Genomic DNA, 15,828 nt, shown 5'->3' with positions numbered 1-15,828 from the left:
TTTACAAAGAATATTCATGTAGTGGAGGACCATGAGAACCCCCTCAAGTATTTTAGATATCAATTCCTTTCGCGTATTTTTCTTGAAAATTATATTACTCCTTTAAACACCATCACCCTAATAAAAGAGTGGATACTGCTTAATGGAAGCTCAAGTTGGCTTTTAAGAAAAAAGGAATTCACCCCGTATACCCTTAACTTGACAGATCTATGTATTTTTACCTTTACTATATGCAGGAAACAGCAATCAGTGGTAAAATTCCAGCTTTTAGTGCTTTTATTAAAAGCTTATATGCTTTCTTAATTCTTGGCCAATGCTACTGCCATAGATGGCATGATTGGTGGCTTGTTCTGGATGCCTTTGAGGAACTAAAGTCCAAGGTAAGTGTGATGCTGTACTATTCATTGCACGAGGGATGTTATTTCCTTCACACTCTAATAAAAGCCAAATAGATCATTCATTTTTGCCCCAAAAATATTGCGTATGTTGCACTTTAGGTACTTTAATATTCATGGTGGGAGTGGTCGAAGGGTCACGGGATCCCGCTCTAAGCAGTCCTACTAGCTTAGAGTCAACTAACCAACCTAACCTGTCAAGATTTTACCATTGATGGTCATAAAAAACGGTCATTAATTATTTCCTATAGGGAAATTTCAGCTTCAATCCAATTGTTTTGTAGATTAATCTAATCAAATACTCCATTTTTTCAATATTTTCTACTTTTTAATGAATTCACCAGGGATCACACTTTAGGTGGCTCTAGTAGTCTTTAATTCATATCTTCCCATGTTAAATCTCTAAAGATTCAGCTCTGACAAGTTTCCTTTTTTTTTGTGTAAAATTTTGACAATTGAAAATTCTTTAATAAGACCTGCATAATTTCGTTAGAAATAATATCAGTAATTTTCCTGTCCAGCACAAGCATAAGGATTAGTTTGATTTAGTATCTGTATTTCTCGTCGTTTGCAACGGTGGCTCATTTTATGGCATAAAACATATATTTTACGGCCTAAATTAGTTATATATGATCACTTAAAAATTATAATAAAGACCATAATAAAGATTACGGTAGAAACATTAATTTTCCGCAGAAAAGAATAGTTTCGAAGGGTTTTCCAATAAATTTTGCTATTGTACAAATGATTAAGTAGATAATCATAAGTCTAATGATGATGATGGCAAGGGGACTGATGCGAAAATATTTTTATTTTCTTTTTCCGAATTTTGTAGGTTTTACACCTTCAATTCTACTTTTGGTGAAATTAACTCCAAAAATCAATCAAATAGAGTTCGGTAATAGTCTTATGCATGGTACAACAGACGCATTAAAATCTTCGCGTCATTTCAAGTTTTAAAATTAAAAAAAAACAAAAAAACTTCTCCACAGTATTAACATGGTTCACAAGACAGCTTGTCACCGAAAAACCTCAACCTAAGAAGTACGCTTAAAAAGGCACCCAAATTGTCGACCAAATAAATCACCTTTCCTTGAGGGTACACAGGATATTCGATAAACGTAAGGGGGAAAAGCCAGAAAAGGCTTTTCCCCAAGAAGAATTTGGTTAAATAACCAAATTTTTCTAGTGTGTGTTTATGTTCACCGTTAAGTAAAAAATAGAATGAACATTTTTTTAAAACGAAAGAAAAAGGATCGGCTTCTCTAATTTAGATATAAAGAAACACGTACAGGAAATCGGTGCTCAGTCAGATGCTTAATCAGAAGAAAGGTTAATAAACAGATCACACTGAGGATTAGAACTGAATATTTTAAATCTTGCCATACATCACTAAAAATGTAAGAATAAACACTTTTGCGACAATATTAACAATTCACTACACTACCTAGCTCGCCAAGGCCAGCACAACTGCGCACGCTCCTTCTTCACACCAAACTATTCAAGGCTTCATACATCACACCCTCCCATGAAGTTCCAATTTCCCTTAAATTATCTCTTACAGACCCTTCCCGTCCTATTTAAAGATGACCCACTTTTGGTTGGCTCATGACAAATGGTCAAAAAGTAAATTTTCAGGCAATTTACCATCCTTCATCCTTAAAACACGACCTTACTATCTTAACTTTTGTTCGCTTTAGCCCTAGAAAGTGGGACGATGGGACGTTATATTGTAGACTTTACATGGAAACCTACAATATAACACCTTAGTACTTGTGCAAAAATTGAATCAAAAATATACGCATAAACATACCTCGCAAACAATATTTGTTACCAATGGCAACTCGATATCTACTTATTACAAAAAAAAAAAAATTCAGAACATCTCCAATGAAATGGGGCTACTCCCACGACACACATCCATGCATTTCTCAGATAAGACAAAAACAATTGATGGAAACCCTTCATGTTTAATTTAAAAATAAAGAATAAAAAAAGAATGACAAAACCTGAACAATAGCATCAGCTATAATATATTCAGGACAAAACTTTGATCAGCAAAAATGAATCACTGGTAAAAAGAGCAAAGCCTCGAATTATACACCTCTATTTGGAAGAGGTTTCCTTCTATATATCCTCACAAGCCAGTGCTCAGTCGTATAAGCTTCTTCTAAGGTTGATAACTCAAAATCTTTGTTGCCAATTTCTGAATTTCGGACCCGATCGAACCCTGGTGGCCGTCCTATAAATTTTGTTTTATTAATTAGAAATTCTAGCAATATTGCTCACAAAAAGCTAAAAATAAAATAAAATGAAAAATCTTGAGACAGAGTAAAGTTATCAACATGTATATATTCTCAAGCTGTGCTTTTCAAAGCACCACCTACGAATTTATCATATCCTTGGCTAGCGGAATCACAATGCCAAGTACACAAGTCACAACAAAAGCAATATTGGCATTTCTGCCACCTGTAGCAGGGCAAAAAAGTTAAGACAATATATGTAGTTTAAGATGGCGGTGAATACTAGCCAAAATTAGAAGACGAAAAAAAAAACACCCAAGGCAAAATGGTCAAAACAAAAAGTAATACGAATAATTTCTAGAGTAGACAGAATAAACCTGGAAGTATATATTTCCTATTTGCAGGCTGTATTTGTCAAAGCACTATCTGTGAATATTTCATTTTCGTAATTTATACTTTTATACTTTTTATACTTTTATACGTTTCATTTATACTTTTTCCTGCCATCCAATTATTAAATTGCTTGGTAACAATTATCTCTTAGCTAGCAGATACGAAAGTGCTAGCTAACAATAATTCTTACCTAACAATGCTAAGACAACTTCTAATAGAGGGGGGAGGGGAGGGAGGGACATAAAAAGTATACAAGTTTGGATGAAAAAAAAAAGAAAAAAAAAAAGCACAACCTGCTATGATAGGATGCGTTGCAAATATTTGAAGGAAACCGAAAAATGAACTCGCAAACATAGAAATATTAGCAGTTATGGATTCCATGTCAAGGATGCGTTGCAAATATTTGAAGGAAACCGAAAAATGAACTCGCAAACATAGAAATATTAGCAGTTATGGATTCCCTGTCAAGGATGCGTTGCAAATATTTGAAGGAAACCGAAATATGAATTTGCTCACTCAGAAATATTAGTAGTCATGGATTCCCTGTCAAGGATTATAGTATAGATTATTATAGATATATAGTATAGATAGTATAGGATTATAGCATAAAAAACATTGTCTGCTTTGCTGAATTTCACTTCTTGAATTTGAACATCAAATTCTCCGACAACGATTCAATTCGTTAGTGAAGTTCTCCAATAGTATCAGCTAAAAAACTCTTATTATCTCGCAGAAACGCAATTATTTGCTAGTAAACTTTGTTGGAATCGCAATATGTGAACGGTTATGTCACGTATATGATTTATGATCCCTGGAACAAAAGTCCCCCCGAAAGCAATATTGCCACTTATGTTTTTGGGTGTTTTGATAGATTTTTTGGCCTTTACCACCCAAAGCATGACAAACTAAGAGTTAAGACTATATAGGCAATGTTGCATGCACTATAACAAGGGCGACAAAACCCCCTCTCCCAGACAGAATTATACATTTGGCAGTGTCATATCCAGGATTTGTTTCATCAGAGGAGGGGGTCAAAATCCCCTTGATAAGGCCTTGATATTTGGATATAATATGTAATATATATTTTTCCGCTCTTTTTAGAAGAGAAAAAAAAAGGCTCTATAGGATCTATCCTACCAAACGATCTTCCAACATTTAACAATGCCACTGGACCTACTGAAACGAGGTAACTTCTTTTTCTAAACAACTAAGTCAGATTACATACTGTTTTAAGCGAGAATCAGTGCCGTACCTATACCTATACTATACTATAAACTGAAACGATAAATAGAACAAATTTATATCATTAATTATTTGAGTATAGTATAGGTCTTTTATCTATAAATAACAACCTAACTTGATTATAATCAAACCAGAAAAAGTCATCTTCTTCTGAATAGTTTTTTTTTCTCGTTGAACTGCAAAGATATTTTTGAATTCTAAAAAAAGCGGTTGAGTTAACTAATTTTGCCATTTGACAATACCTCCTTCAGTATTGAAGGAGGTATTACTTGTTGGTAACAAGTATCTTACTTGTTGGTAACAAGTATTTTCAACGCTTGAACAGTGTTGGATGCTAGCCCTTTGAATTCTATAAAAAAAAGCGGCCGAGTTAACTAGTTTTGCCATTTGACAATACCTCCTTCAGTATTGAAGGAGGTATTACTTGTTGGTAACAAGTATCTTACTTGTTGGTAACAAGTATTACCAACGCTTGAACAGTGTTGGATGCTAGCCCTTTGAATTCTAAAAAAAGCGGTTGAGTTAACTAATTTTGCCATTTGACAATACCTCCTTCAGTATTGAAGGAGGTATTACTTGTTGGTAACAAGTATCTTACTTGTTGGTAACAAGTATTACCAACGCTTGAACAGTGTTGGATGCTAGCCCTTTGAATTCTAAAAAAAGCGGTTGAGTTAACTAATTTTGCCATTTGACAATACCTCCTTCAGTATTGAAGGAGGTATTACTTGTTGGTAACAAGTATCTTACTTGTTGGTAACAAGTATTTTCAACGCTTGAACAGTGTTGGATGCTAGCCCTTTGAATTCTATAAAAAAAAGCGGCCGAGTTAACTAGTTTTGCCATTTGACAATACCTCCTTCAGTATTGAAGGAGGTATTACTTGTTGGTAACAAGTATCTTACTTGTTGGTAACAAGTATTACCAACGCTTGAACAGTGTTGGATGCTAGCCCTTTGAATTCTAAAAAAAGCGGTTGAGTTAACTAATTTTGCCATTTGACAATACCTCCTTCAGTATTGAAGGAGGTATTACTTGTTGGTAACAAGTATCTTACTTGTTGGTAACAAGTATTACCAACGCTTGAACAGTGTTGGATGCTAGCCCTTTGAATTCTATAAAAAAAAGCGGCCGAGTTAACTAATTTTGCCATTTGACAATACCTCCTTCAGTATTGAAGGAGGTATTACTTGTTGGTAACAAGTATTACCAACGCTTGAACAGTGTTGGATGCTAGCCCTTTGAATTCTATAAAAAAAAAGCGGCCGAGTTAACTAATTTTGCCATTTGACAATACCTCCTTCAGTATTGAAGGAGGTATTACTTGTTGGTAACAAGTATCTTACTTGTTGGTAACAAGTATTACCAACGCTTGAACAGTGTTGGATGCTAGCCCTTTGAATTCTATAAAAAAAAAGCGGCCGAGTTAACTAATTTTGCCATTTGACAATACCTCCTTCAGTACACAAGACAAACATGTCTAGCAACAAAACACCCTAGAGAAGTGGCACTCGGGCCTGGGCAACTCGTAACAAGACGATTGTACAATTCTTCTTCTTTATTTCGTTTTTTTTTAAATCTTTGTTTCAAGACAAGAAAAGAAGTATATTTTTGGTGAAAAATTTCAATGGGAATTCCTTTAGATCAATCTGTGGGAAAATCCTTGTTTTTTGCACGTATACATACAGAATGTCACTCGAGGTTAACTATAAACTCTATTAACGAAGTAATTATTGTTCAGTATACATTCAGCACAGCCCCCCTTTCAAAAAAAAGAAAGAAAAAAAAAAGAAAAAAGATTACCTCCTTCAGTGTACATGCTACCAAACTTGTAGTAGCATAATTTGTACATTAGAGAATTAAGCATTGTTGATGAGCCTTCTCTGTCTATTCTGAACTCACCAGTTGGTGTATAATAGTCACTTTCTTTGATATGTTTCCCAGTTTCCGTCGAACCACCAATTCGAACCATCCATAGGAATTTATTGATATCTAGAACAAAGAATACGGGAACTGACCAGAGAAGAAAATCAAGTTGATCGAGAAAAACATAACTGGATTTGTGATTTTATATTGCTTATTGAAAAGCTCAAATTTAAATACTAGCTATATCTATTTTTAGGATCTTTATTTAGTTTTACTTTAGATTCGGTCAAAGAAAGAAGAACAACTTTTACAAAAAGGGTACAATAGGTTATTGTCCGTTTATTAATCCTTTTTGTGTGAAAGTAGAGCTGTTTTTTTTTTTTTTTTTTTTTTTTTTTTTTTATTAACACTCTACGATTACATACTTATATAATATATAATTGGTTATATTCAATATAAAATCATCCAAAGAAAACGCAAAAAATTGCTTACCCAGAATTTTAGGCAGTATCTAAAGAACATTTCCCTTTAACTGAAATCCAAATTTTAACAAATGATTTTAATAAATCAAGGCAAGCTTGTTCAGAAATTCTAGGTGTATTGGACACCTTGCTTCGCCCAACCGGCTTTTAATCCCTTATAGGGGGTTTTTAAAGGTCCAAGCTAATTCCTCTCTAATGGATTTCAACTACTTGATCTGCAATGAGGCATCGCTGGGGAGGCTCAGGGACAGTATTTGTTTTATTGACACACGCTAAAGCTTATGCAACCTACTGCTAAAAGGCGCAACGGTACCTTTACGTAAAGATGATTTACGTAAAGGCAATTACGTAAATCTAATTTACTGCTAGGACGGCAATTACGTAAAGGTAATTTACTGCTAAAAGGCACAATGATGGGATGAATATAATTTACATAAAAAATATATTCTGCTAAGTTTAGGTTCAAGTATTGGTGCCACAGGCGCACCTATTTCTAGGTGCCACCTAGAAATAGGTGCCACAGCAAAAAAGTAAATCCATTAGTTCATGCGCATGTACTATTCTCCATTTTTAACAGAAGGTAATTATCGAAATTGCAAATTTGAAGTATAATAATCTACGAGAAATTGCAATAATTGGATTAAAGATTAGTGTCACGTTGGTTTACTCAGCTTACAAAATCATAATGAACAGTTTCGGAGGTTATATCTCAACATTTTTTTGCACTTGATTTTCTATTTTAATGAGGCTCAATTTATGACCCCCCAGCCTAAACAAAGACTATTTTGGGTTTTTGCCCATTTACCATTATCAGCTATAACCAGAGATTACATTTTTTCAATTAGCTTATATCTCAACAGTTACTTTTTCAGTATTCGATCTTCTTTGTTAGGGCTTTTAATAATAAAAAAAAACAAAAGCAAGGGATTCAGTGGGATTAATTTATGAAAAGCTAGGGGGGTGAGGGGAATATATTTTCAATTTCTAGACAAAGGGGTTGGGGCAAACTAGTCATTTCTTTCTCCTATGAAATTACCAAAAAGCCTTTCTTGAATAAGAATATGCCCCCAAAAATTATTTTCAAAAATCTAAGGGAGTGGGGATGCGCGTCCCCTCTACGTATTGACGCCATTGGAGAAATCCAATTTTAGTCGGAGACTTATATTCCTTGAGTAATTTTTGAGGTTTACTTTCAGCAGCCGTATCGTTTAATATTTCAGCGATTTTGCGATGATTTTGCGACCATTCTATAGTTAAGATTCAGGTTTATCCAGCTACTCAATTATATTTTTGAAATTTGCCTCGCATTTTTTTAAATTAAAAAAAACAGATTGAATACAGGCGAAAAATATGCCAACAATTTTCATATTTTAAATAATCCAGTTTTGATCATTCTCTAAGGAAAAGTCTAAGCAGCATTACAATTCTGGCCGGGTGAATGAATACAACTAAACTGATAAATCCTTATGATACAAGTATCTTATGCTTCCTATGCAAGTTACAGCGGTAGGCTTGTGACAAAATTGTATGTCTTTTCGTAGAATCACAAAATTTTCTTATTTTCTGAGCAAGTTCATCATTCTTTAAGGAAACAACCGAGCAAAATGATATTTCTTGTTCGCTGAATGATTAAACATAAAACTAATAAATTTAATGGTATGATAAAAAATTAAGCAAAGAGAAAACGGGTTTTAATTTCGACAAAGCAGTGAACAAAAAATAAAATATAAAGACAAAACTACACTTTAACTAAAAAATTACAAACGACGAAACAGAAGAAATTTTTCTTTTTAAACATAGCACACAAAAGAAAAAAAAACACGACAACTAAACACACAAAAAAAAACAATAAATAAATAAGAACAACTCACATTATAAACAAAACTCCCAGCACTGATGGTATTAATTTAAGACAACACCATTAAATTAATAAACCATTAATTAGAAAGGTTCCCGGGCGTGGGGCTGAAATATTCGGATTATTTTTATTTTTGTAGTTAAAGTGTAGTTTTGTCTTTATATTCTATTTTTTGTTCACTGCTTTGTCGAAATTAAAACCCGTTTTCTCTTTGCTTAATTTTTCGTAAATGGAAAAGCAGTGTGGTCTAAGAAAATATTTAATGGTATGATTAGGTTGTCCTTTCAATGCATATTACAGCAGTAGGCTTGTCCCTCAATCGGGCGGTTAGAGAGAACACAACTTTGGGAACCCGCATCCTAAATTTAATTTTTTTTTTTTGATCGAAATCTAATCGCAACTCCCGAAACACAAAAAAAGCGGTAGAAAAAAGAGGAATAAAAAAGATGAATAAAATAATCTATGTGCGGCTTACACACCAACAGAATTAAAGCCGATTAGTCCGCCAAAACTGACCAATACAAAAGGAAGGAAGAATAAGATAAAAAGGAAAGAAGAAAAAAGAAGAAGAAGAAAAGACACTAAGTACTACTTACACACCATCAGAGCTATAGCCGGTTAGTCCACCAAAAATGACCAATACATAGTCGAATGAAGGAAGAATAAGAGAAAAAGAAAAGAAGGAAAAAGAAGAAGAAGAAAATACTCAAAGTACTGCTGACACCATCAGAGCTGTAGCCACTTAGTCCACAAAAAACGACTAATACATAGTCGAAGGAAGGAAGAATAAAAGAAAAAGGAAAGAAGAAAAGAAGGAAAAAGAAGAGAAAGAAAAGACTCTAAGTACTGCTTACACACCATCAGAGCTATAGCCGGTTAGTCCACCAATAATGGCCAATACATGGTCGAAGGAGAGAAGAATAAGAAAATAAGAAAAGGAGAAAAGAAGGAAAACAAGAAGAAGAAAAAGAAAAGACTCTAAGTACTTCTTACACACCGTCAGAGCTAAAGCCGGTTAGTCCACCAAAAATAACCAATACATAGTCGACATCAAGTTCTTGCATAATAAGGGAAGCATTCTCTTCTGAAGATGCCATTGCCTGTCCCACTCTCGATATATGCGTATTATTCCATGTGTTATTGTCGACAAGCACTGTTCTATTGGCCATTGAGGTTATCTGATAACCATAATCCCACCAAGACATAATCTTAGCATCCTAAATGGTGAAAAAATTGTAAAGTTTAATTTTCAACCTTTAACATATGAAAAGAACTAAATATAAAAATTTGAGAAATTATGCATTGTTTCTTTTGTTTAGATTTATGTAAATAGCTCTGCATAGGGTAAGTAAGAGTAGCGGAAGAGGGGCACGAAACTAATGCTTTGAATTGGCCTTAAGAGGCCCCCTTTTCCTTGAAATTACATAATTTTCATGTTTTTGGAAAAACATGCCCCCCCCCCAGAGTCGAACCCGACTATATCAAAGTTTAACCACCTAAAGACTCTCTACCTTCTTCTTATGTTCTATTTTTATACTTTTTATGCTAGTTTATTTTGATTAGCTTTTTATTACTTTTATATACTTTTCAAGATTAGACTTTTGTCTATTTAAATAACGGTGACATCTTGAATTTTATGAATAAAATGGCTTGAAAAGTATGTTGTATAAAAAACATCACTTCCGATTTGCATATCAGATTTGTTATATCTGAAAGGTCATAACTAATTGATTCAATATATAAAACTATGCATATAAAGCCTCGAATTCTTTCCAAGGCAGTATTAATAATTTTCTTTTAATAAAAAGAAATATACAAAACCAGTTGAAGACTTATTAAACTAAGAAAAAAAACTACCATTTGTAATTCATTTGCATCTTCAGATATAATTATATATACAGAACTAATTGTTTTGAAATTCACGTTGTGCGTTATCATTATAGTTGCATTACATTGCATTTGCAGCGATTCGACAAGAAGTAACATTTTGTATTTAGTATTTGCATTGTATTTTGTATTTGTATACATTCTAAATTTTGTATTTTTATATTTTATAATATATATTTTATATTGTATTCTTTATATTTCATCTATATTTTTGCAGCGATTAGACATGAAGTAACATTTTGTATTTTGTATTTGTATTTTGTATTTGTACTGTATTATATTTACGTATTTATATTTTGTTTTTATCGGTTTTAGGCTCAGCTTGCTGTTTGTTCACGATTTATTCCGATGAATTTACTTCCAATCATTCCACTTCCCAATTATTTACTTAGCAAAAATTTTCAAAAACTAGCAGCATGGAGCTTTAAAATATAAAGCTGTAAGAAAATATAGAAGTGATTGGAGATTAAAAATTTATTTCTGGCTATGGACCTTATTGCTCTAGCTCTTCGTCCGTGGTTGGGACAATGCGAAGTCCTTATATTACTGGACTCTTAGACATTCACAGACACCACTAAACATCGTATCTGTCATTTTCACACATCTGAAATTATGGCCAAAAACCATTTGCTAAGTTGTTCTCAAAGGGAGGATCGGTAGAGCAATGCATGTTCGTTCACACTTTCATCTTGACGATCTATTAACGCTCACTTTGAAAACAGCTTAATAAAGGCTTTTGATAATTATTTCAAACGTACAATAATTTCTGATGCTACCTAGAGGCTCGAGCACCAAACTCTCTTGCAACTCCCGAGACATAAAAAAAGAAGAAATGACTTCGCTTTGATAATAGCTTAATAAAGGGCTTTGGTACAATATTTGAAAGAAATTTTATTTAAAAATTAAATTATTTTTTTCAAAAATATTAATTTTTTTTTATATACTTGACAGAGAAACGATTCAAAAATTATTCACACCTTCAATGGTAGTTCTGTACAACCTTTTTCTTGTTTTTTTCTTTTTTTTTAATATACATTTTTTTTAATACCCTGCCCATGACCCATTTTAGGTATTTTTATAAAAAAAACTACAACTATCTAATGCCTTTCTTTTGGCTATTTCAAAATTATGAAGTTTTTAAGGCAGTACAACATATCCATCAGTGTTGCGAGGTTAAATTGTGAAAATAAATAAGTTAAACTAATTAGTTATTTTGTCGGGGGGGGGGGGGGGGGGAGTAAAAAACTATTGAAAAACACGCCAAAAAATTATATGAATTTTGTTACGTTTCAACGAGTCCGACAAAATTTCAGAAGGGGGGGGGGTCCGAACCCCCTAGCCCCTTCCCCTGGATATGACCGTGTTTGCCATGTTTTAGCCAATTTTTGGTGGGTGATTCACCCCCGTTTCTTCTTCTTTTAATTTGGCACCTGCTAGTACCAAAAACTACATACGACACTACACACTTTCCTTCATAAAAAATTCAATAAAACTTCACTAAAACTTTAATTTCTAGATTCGTTTTTCTTTTTATTTGGGGAGGGGGGCTATTCAAACAACCAAATTGAGTTTTCATTGTCCTTGGTAGTTCAGAGGTAACGATAATTATTCTTCTTCTTTTTCTACCCAGAATTGTTAAAATCACAAAATTTGCCAAATGTAACAAAAATGTCAGCTTTTTTTTTTTTAAAAAAAAGGTATGTACAAACAAAGATTAAATCCAGGCACGTAATCATGAAATTTTTTTTTATTTGCGGCGAGGGTGGGGTTCGAAAAAAAAAACAACAAAAAAAAGCTGAATTACATGGAAAATGCAGGTTATATAGACAGCCAAATAACATCACAATTCTAGGGTCTATGGGGGGAGGAGAAAAATTATTAAATAGAGGAAACTTCAGTGTTCAGATACTTCATTTTTACATTAAAATGTATAGAATATTTACAGAAGTGGTAATAATTTGATCAATCTGCAGTAAGGTGGTGAGGAGAAACGATGGACACTTATGGATGAATCAATCTATGAAGCTATATGTTTATGAATCTCTGTGAATATTTATCGAACAAATATTTATGAATCATTCATCTGCTTTGATGATAGAATACTGGAAACGAGAATATATAGAAACAAAATTACTACGTTTATTAAAGTTTTCAATGAATATTTTGGAACTTTGTTTATGAAAAAAAAAGAAATAATAAACACGCTTCTATTAACAACAGCGTTTGTTACGCATATAAAATCTTTTCTTCAAAAGTTGGATATCGGAAAAAATTATTATGTCGTACCACCTGGACTGTTCATATAAATCCAAAAGTAAAAATTATAGTCAGTATAACAAAGAGATATGATGATAGAATGAAAAAAAAGAGGGGAAAAAATTAACCTCAGGAGTATTCATTCTCAGCCAATAGTAAGCTTCTCGAAAATCATCGAAAATAATTCGTGAGCCATCATGACCTCTTGCAGCCAATACGATGCTTGGCGAGCTGTATGCTTCGCCTGTGACCCAAACACAATGTTGACTGTACACCAAAAACATGATCGAAAAGATCCCGATCATTCCAGTGGAAAACTGAAAAAAACAACCAACAACATAAACAAATAAACATTAAGATGAGATTTTCGAAAATTTTTTAATGGTATGAACAAAGCTTTCCTCCGGTCGTTATAAAAACTTGCCATAATTTATCTAGGTATTCACGCTTGGCTTGGGGATTTTAATGAATATGTTCCCTTTTTAATATATGCGGTATATATAGGACGAGGTAGATGTGGTGTACAGTATATCTTTCATATGTATTTTTTTTAAAATAATATCTCATTTTCTAATATTTGGGGAATCTTCATCTGAGCTCAGCAAAGAACATCAAAAAAACATACACGAGTGGAAACTAGTGTTGAAAGGGAAAATAGAAAATGCCATCTAGCATTTGACAACTTTTTTCAACCAGTTTTCAGTTGTTTCGTTCTCTTGTAAAATTTATATTGAATAACACAACTCCTTGTCAATTTACGTTAATTTCAAATAATTTTAATGATCACTTTAAGTCAAAACATACAAAATTGCAACAGAAAACATATTATTTTCAGGCAAATATCCAGTCAATAACTTTATGTGGAGAAAAATTTTGTTGTTTACATAGACTTCGTTTATATATATAAACATAGTATAATATATATATATATATATATATATATATATATATATATATATTTATATAATATATATATATAATATATATATTTATATATTTTTATATATTATAAATATTTATATATTTTATATTTATATATATTTATATAATATATATATATATTATATATATATATATTATATAAATATATATATATATATATATATATTATATATAATATATATAATATATAGGGGCTTCGCGCCCCCCAAGCCCCCCCGCGCGCGTAAGTCGTTACGCGCCATATTAGTTACGCGCCATTGTAGTTGTGTCCCTGTGTCCCACCTGTGAATATAGATAGATTTATATATGTGTTTCAAACTACGTAAAAATTGCGAATATACAACATTCTTGGCTTTCCCATTGTCTGTCCATATACAAAGCCGTATGTACTAATAATGACGTCATATGCAAACGCTCTTTTTACAAACAAACAAACATGCATACACACAACTCGTTTTTATATAGATAGGTAGATAGATAGATACAACACAAATTAACTACGTAAAACTTGTGAATATACAACAGTCTTCGCTGTCCCATTGTCTGTGCGTATAAATAGATTGTCAGGTTTACCGACCCTCAAAGATGCAACATACAATTGTACATTGGTAAAGCAATCTGTATTAAGATCTATACCGCATTTTTCTAGTGATTGCCCTTGAGCTTTGTTGATGGTGGTTGCAAATGCTAATCGAATTGGGAATTGCAATCTTTTAAATTGAAAAAGCAGATCCGTTGGAATCATGGGAATGCGAGGAATAAGAACAGCCTCACCCTCATAAGGCCCTGTCAAGATTGTGGCCTCTATTAGGTTTTCCATTGTTTTTTTTACGGCAAGTCGCGTGCCATTGCAAAGCTTTGGTGGGTTGATATTTCTTAAAAGTATTATTGGTACACCTATTTTTAGTTGTAGCACGTGTGGTGGAAACCCTGAAGGATCTATGGAATTTAAAAATTCAGATGGATAATTAACCGCTTCATTTGGTTCCAAAATACAAATTAACTGCGTAAAACTTGCGAATATACAACATTCTTCGCTGTCCAATTGTCGCTGCATATAAATAGATTGTCAGGTTTACCGACCCTCGAACATGCAACGTACAATTGTCCATGGGAAAAACAATCAGTATTAAGATCTATACCACATTTTTCTAATGATTGACCTTGAGCTTTGTTAATGGTGATTGCAAATGCTAATCGAATTGGGAATTGCAATCTTTTAAATTGAAAAGGCAGACCCGTTGGAATCATGGGAATGCGAGGAATAAGAACAGCCTCACCCTCAAAAGGCCCTGTCAAGATTGTGGCCTCTATTAGGTTTTCCATTGTTTTTTTTACGGCAAGTCGAGTGCCATTGCAAAGCTTTGGTGGGTTTATATTTCTTAAAAGTATTATTGGTACGCCTATTTTTAGTTGTAGCACATGTGGTGGAAACCCTGAAAGATCTATGGAATTTAAAAATTCAGATGGATAATTAACCGCTTCATTTGGTTCCAAAACTGTGTCGACTGACTTGTAAAGGACTGCCTGGTCTCGAATCTTGGTCAAAACAATATTGTTGATTTCGTGGACGTCTATATTTTTGGGTGCGAGAATCGCTCTTTCACTTAGCCATTTATTATTTTTATAATTTTTTAGAATATTCGGAAATACTTTTTCAATCAATTCATTTTTGGACGTCACTAAATTACAGAAATCAGCAGGTAGTTGTATACGTCCTGAAATTGAGTCTACTGGGAGCTTTCCGTTTCCCATTGCCAGCAATTGATCTGAAAATGTTTGACCAGAGTCATCGTTTTGCAATCGGACACGCATATTTGTAGTTAATTTTAATGTTTTTACGTGTGCCCATAAATTAGAATTTTTCAGGCAAGCATTCATTTCGTCTGCAGGAGTTGATCTAGGTATTATAGGTAATGTTTGCCTGAAATCTCCCGCAAGCAATATTAATGTGCTGCCAAAGGGTTTCGACTTCCCTCGCAAATCTTTCAAGCATTGATCCAGAGCCTCGAGCGATTTTTTGTGTGCCATTGTGCACTCATCCCAAATAATAAGTTTGCATTGCTGCAATACTTTACCCATCCCAGATGATTTGGAAATATTGCACGTGGGAGTTTCTGTAGAATGCAAGTTCAGAGGCAATTTCAAAGCGGAATGAGCAGTTCTTCCACCAGGCAGCAATGTTGCGGCTATTCCGGACGACGCAATTGCCAACGCTATATCATTTTTTGATCGAATTGATGCCAGAATCAGTTTTATCACAA

At 33.3% G+C, this 15,828-nt stretch overlaps 1 protein-coding gene across 1 annotated transcript in view; it reads right to left on the bottom strand.

Moving 5' to 3' along the window:
- Positions 1 to 2,345: 2,345 nt before the first annotated feature.
- The window catches only part of LOC136035962 (dolichyl-diphosphooligosaccharide--protein glycosyltransferase subunit STT3A-like), a 53,807-nt gene continuing 40,324 nt past the window's right edge, over positions 2,346 to 15,828 (bottom strand). Inside the window, exons 10-13 of the mRNA XM_065717854.1 lie at positions 12,751 to 12,939; positions 9,477 to 9,696; positions 6,077 to 6,265; positions 2,346 to 2,637 (exon numbers count right to left, since the gene is read on the bottom strand). Of these exons, the coding sequence (XP_065573926.1) occupies positions 2,492 to 2,637; positions 6,077 to 6,265; positions 9,477 to 9,696; positions 12,751 to 12,939 (744 nt within the window). The 3' untranslated portion in view covers positions 2,346 to 2,491. The remainder of the gene's footprint in view (positions 2,638 to 6,076; positions 6,266 to 9,476; positions 9,697 to 12,750; positions 12,940 to 15,828) is intronic.

Source organism: Artemia franciscana, chromosome 15 (assembly GCF_032884065.1).
Source record: "Artemia franciscana chromosome 15, ASM3288406v1, whole genome shotgun sequence".
In the NCBI taxonomy this organism is placed as follows: Eukaryota; Metazoa; Arthropoda; class Branchiopoda; order Anostraca; family Artemiidae; genus Artemia; species Artemia franciscana.
Note: the sequence above shows the minus strand (reverse complement) of the source record. Positions and strands in the feature narration are given on the sequence as shown.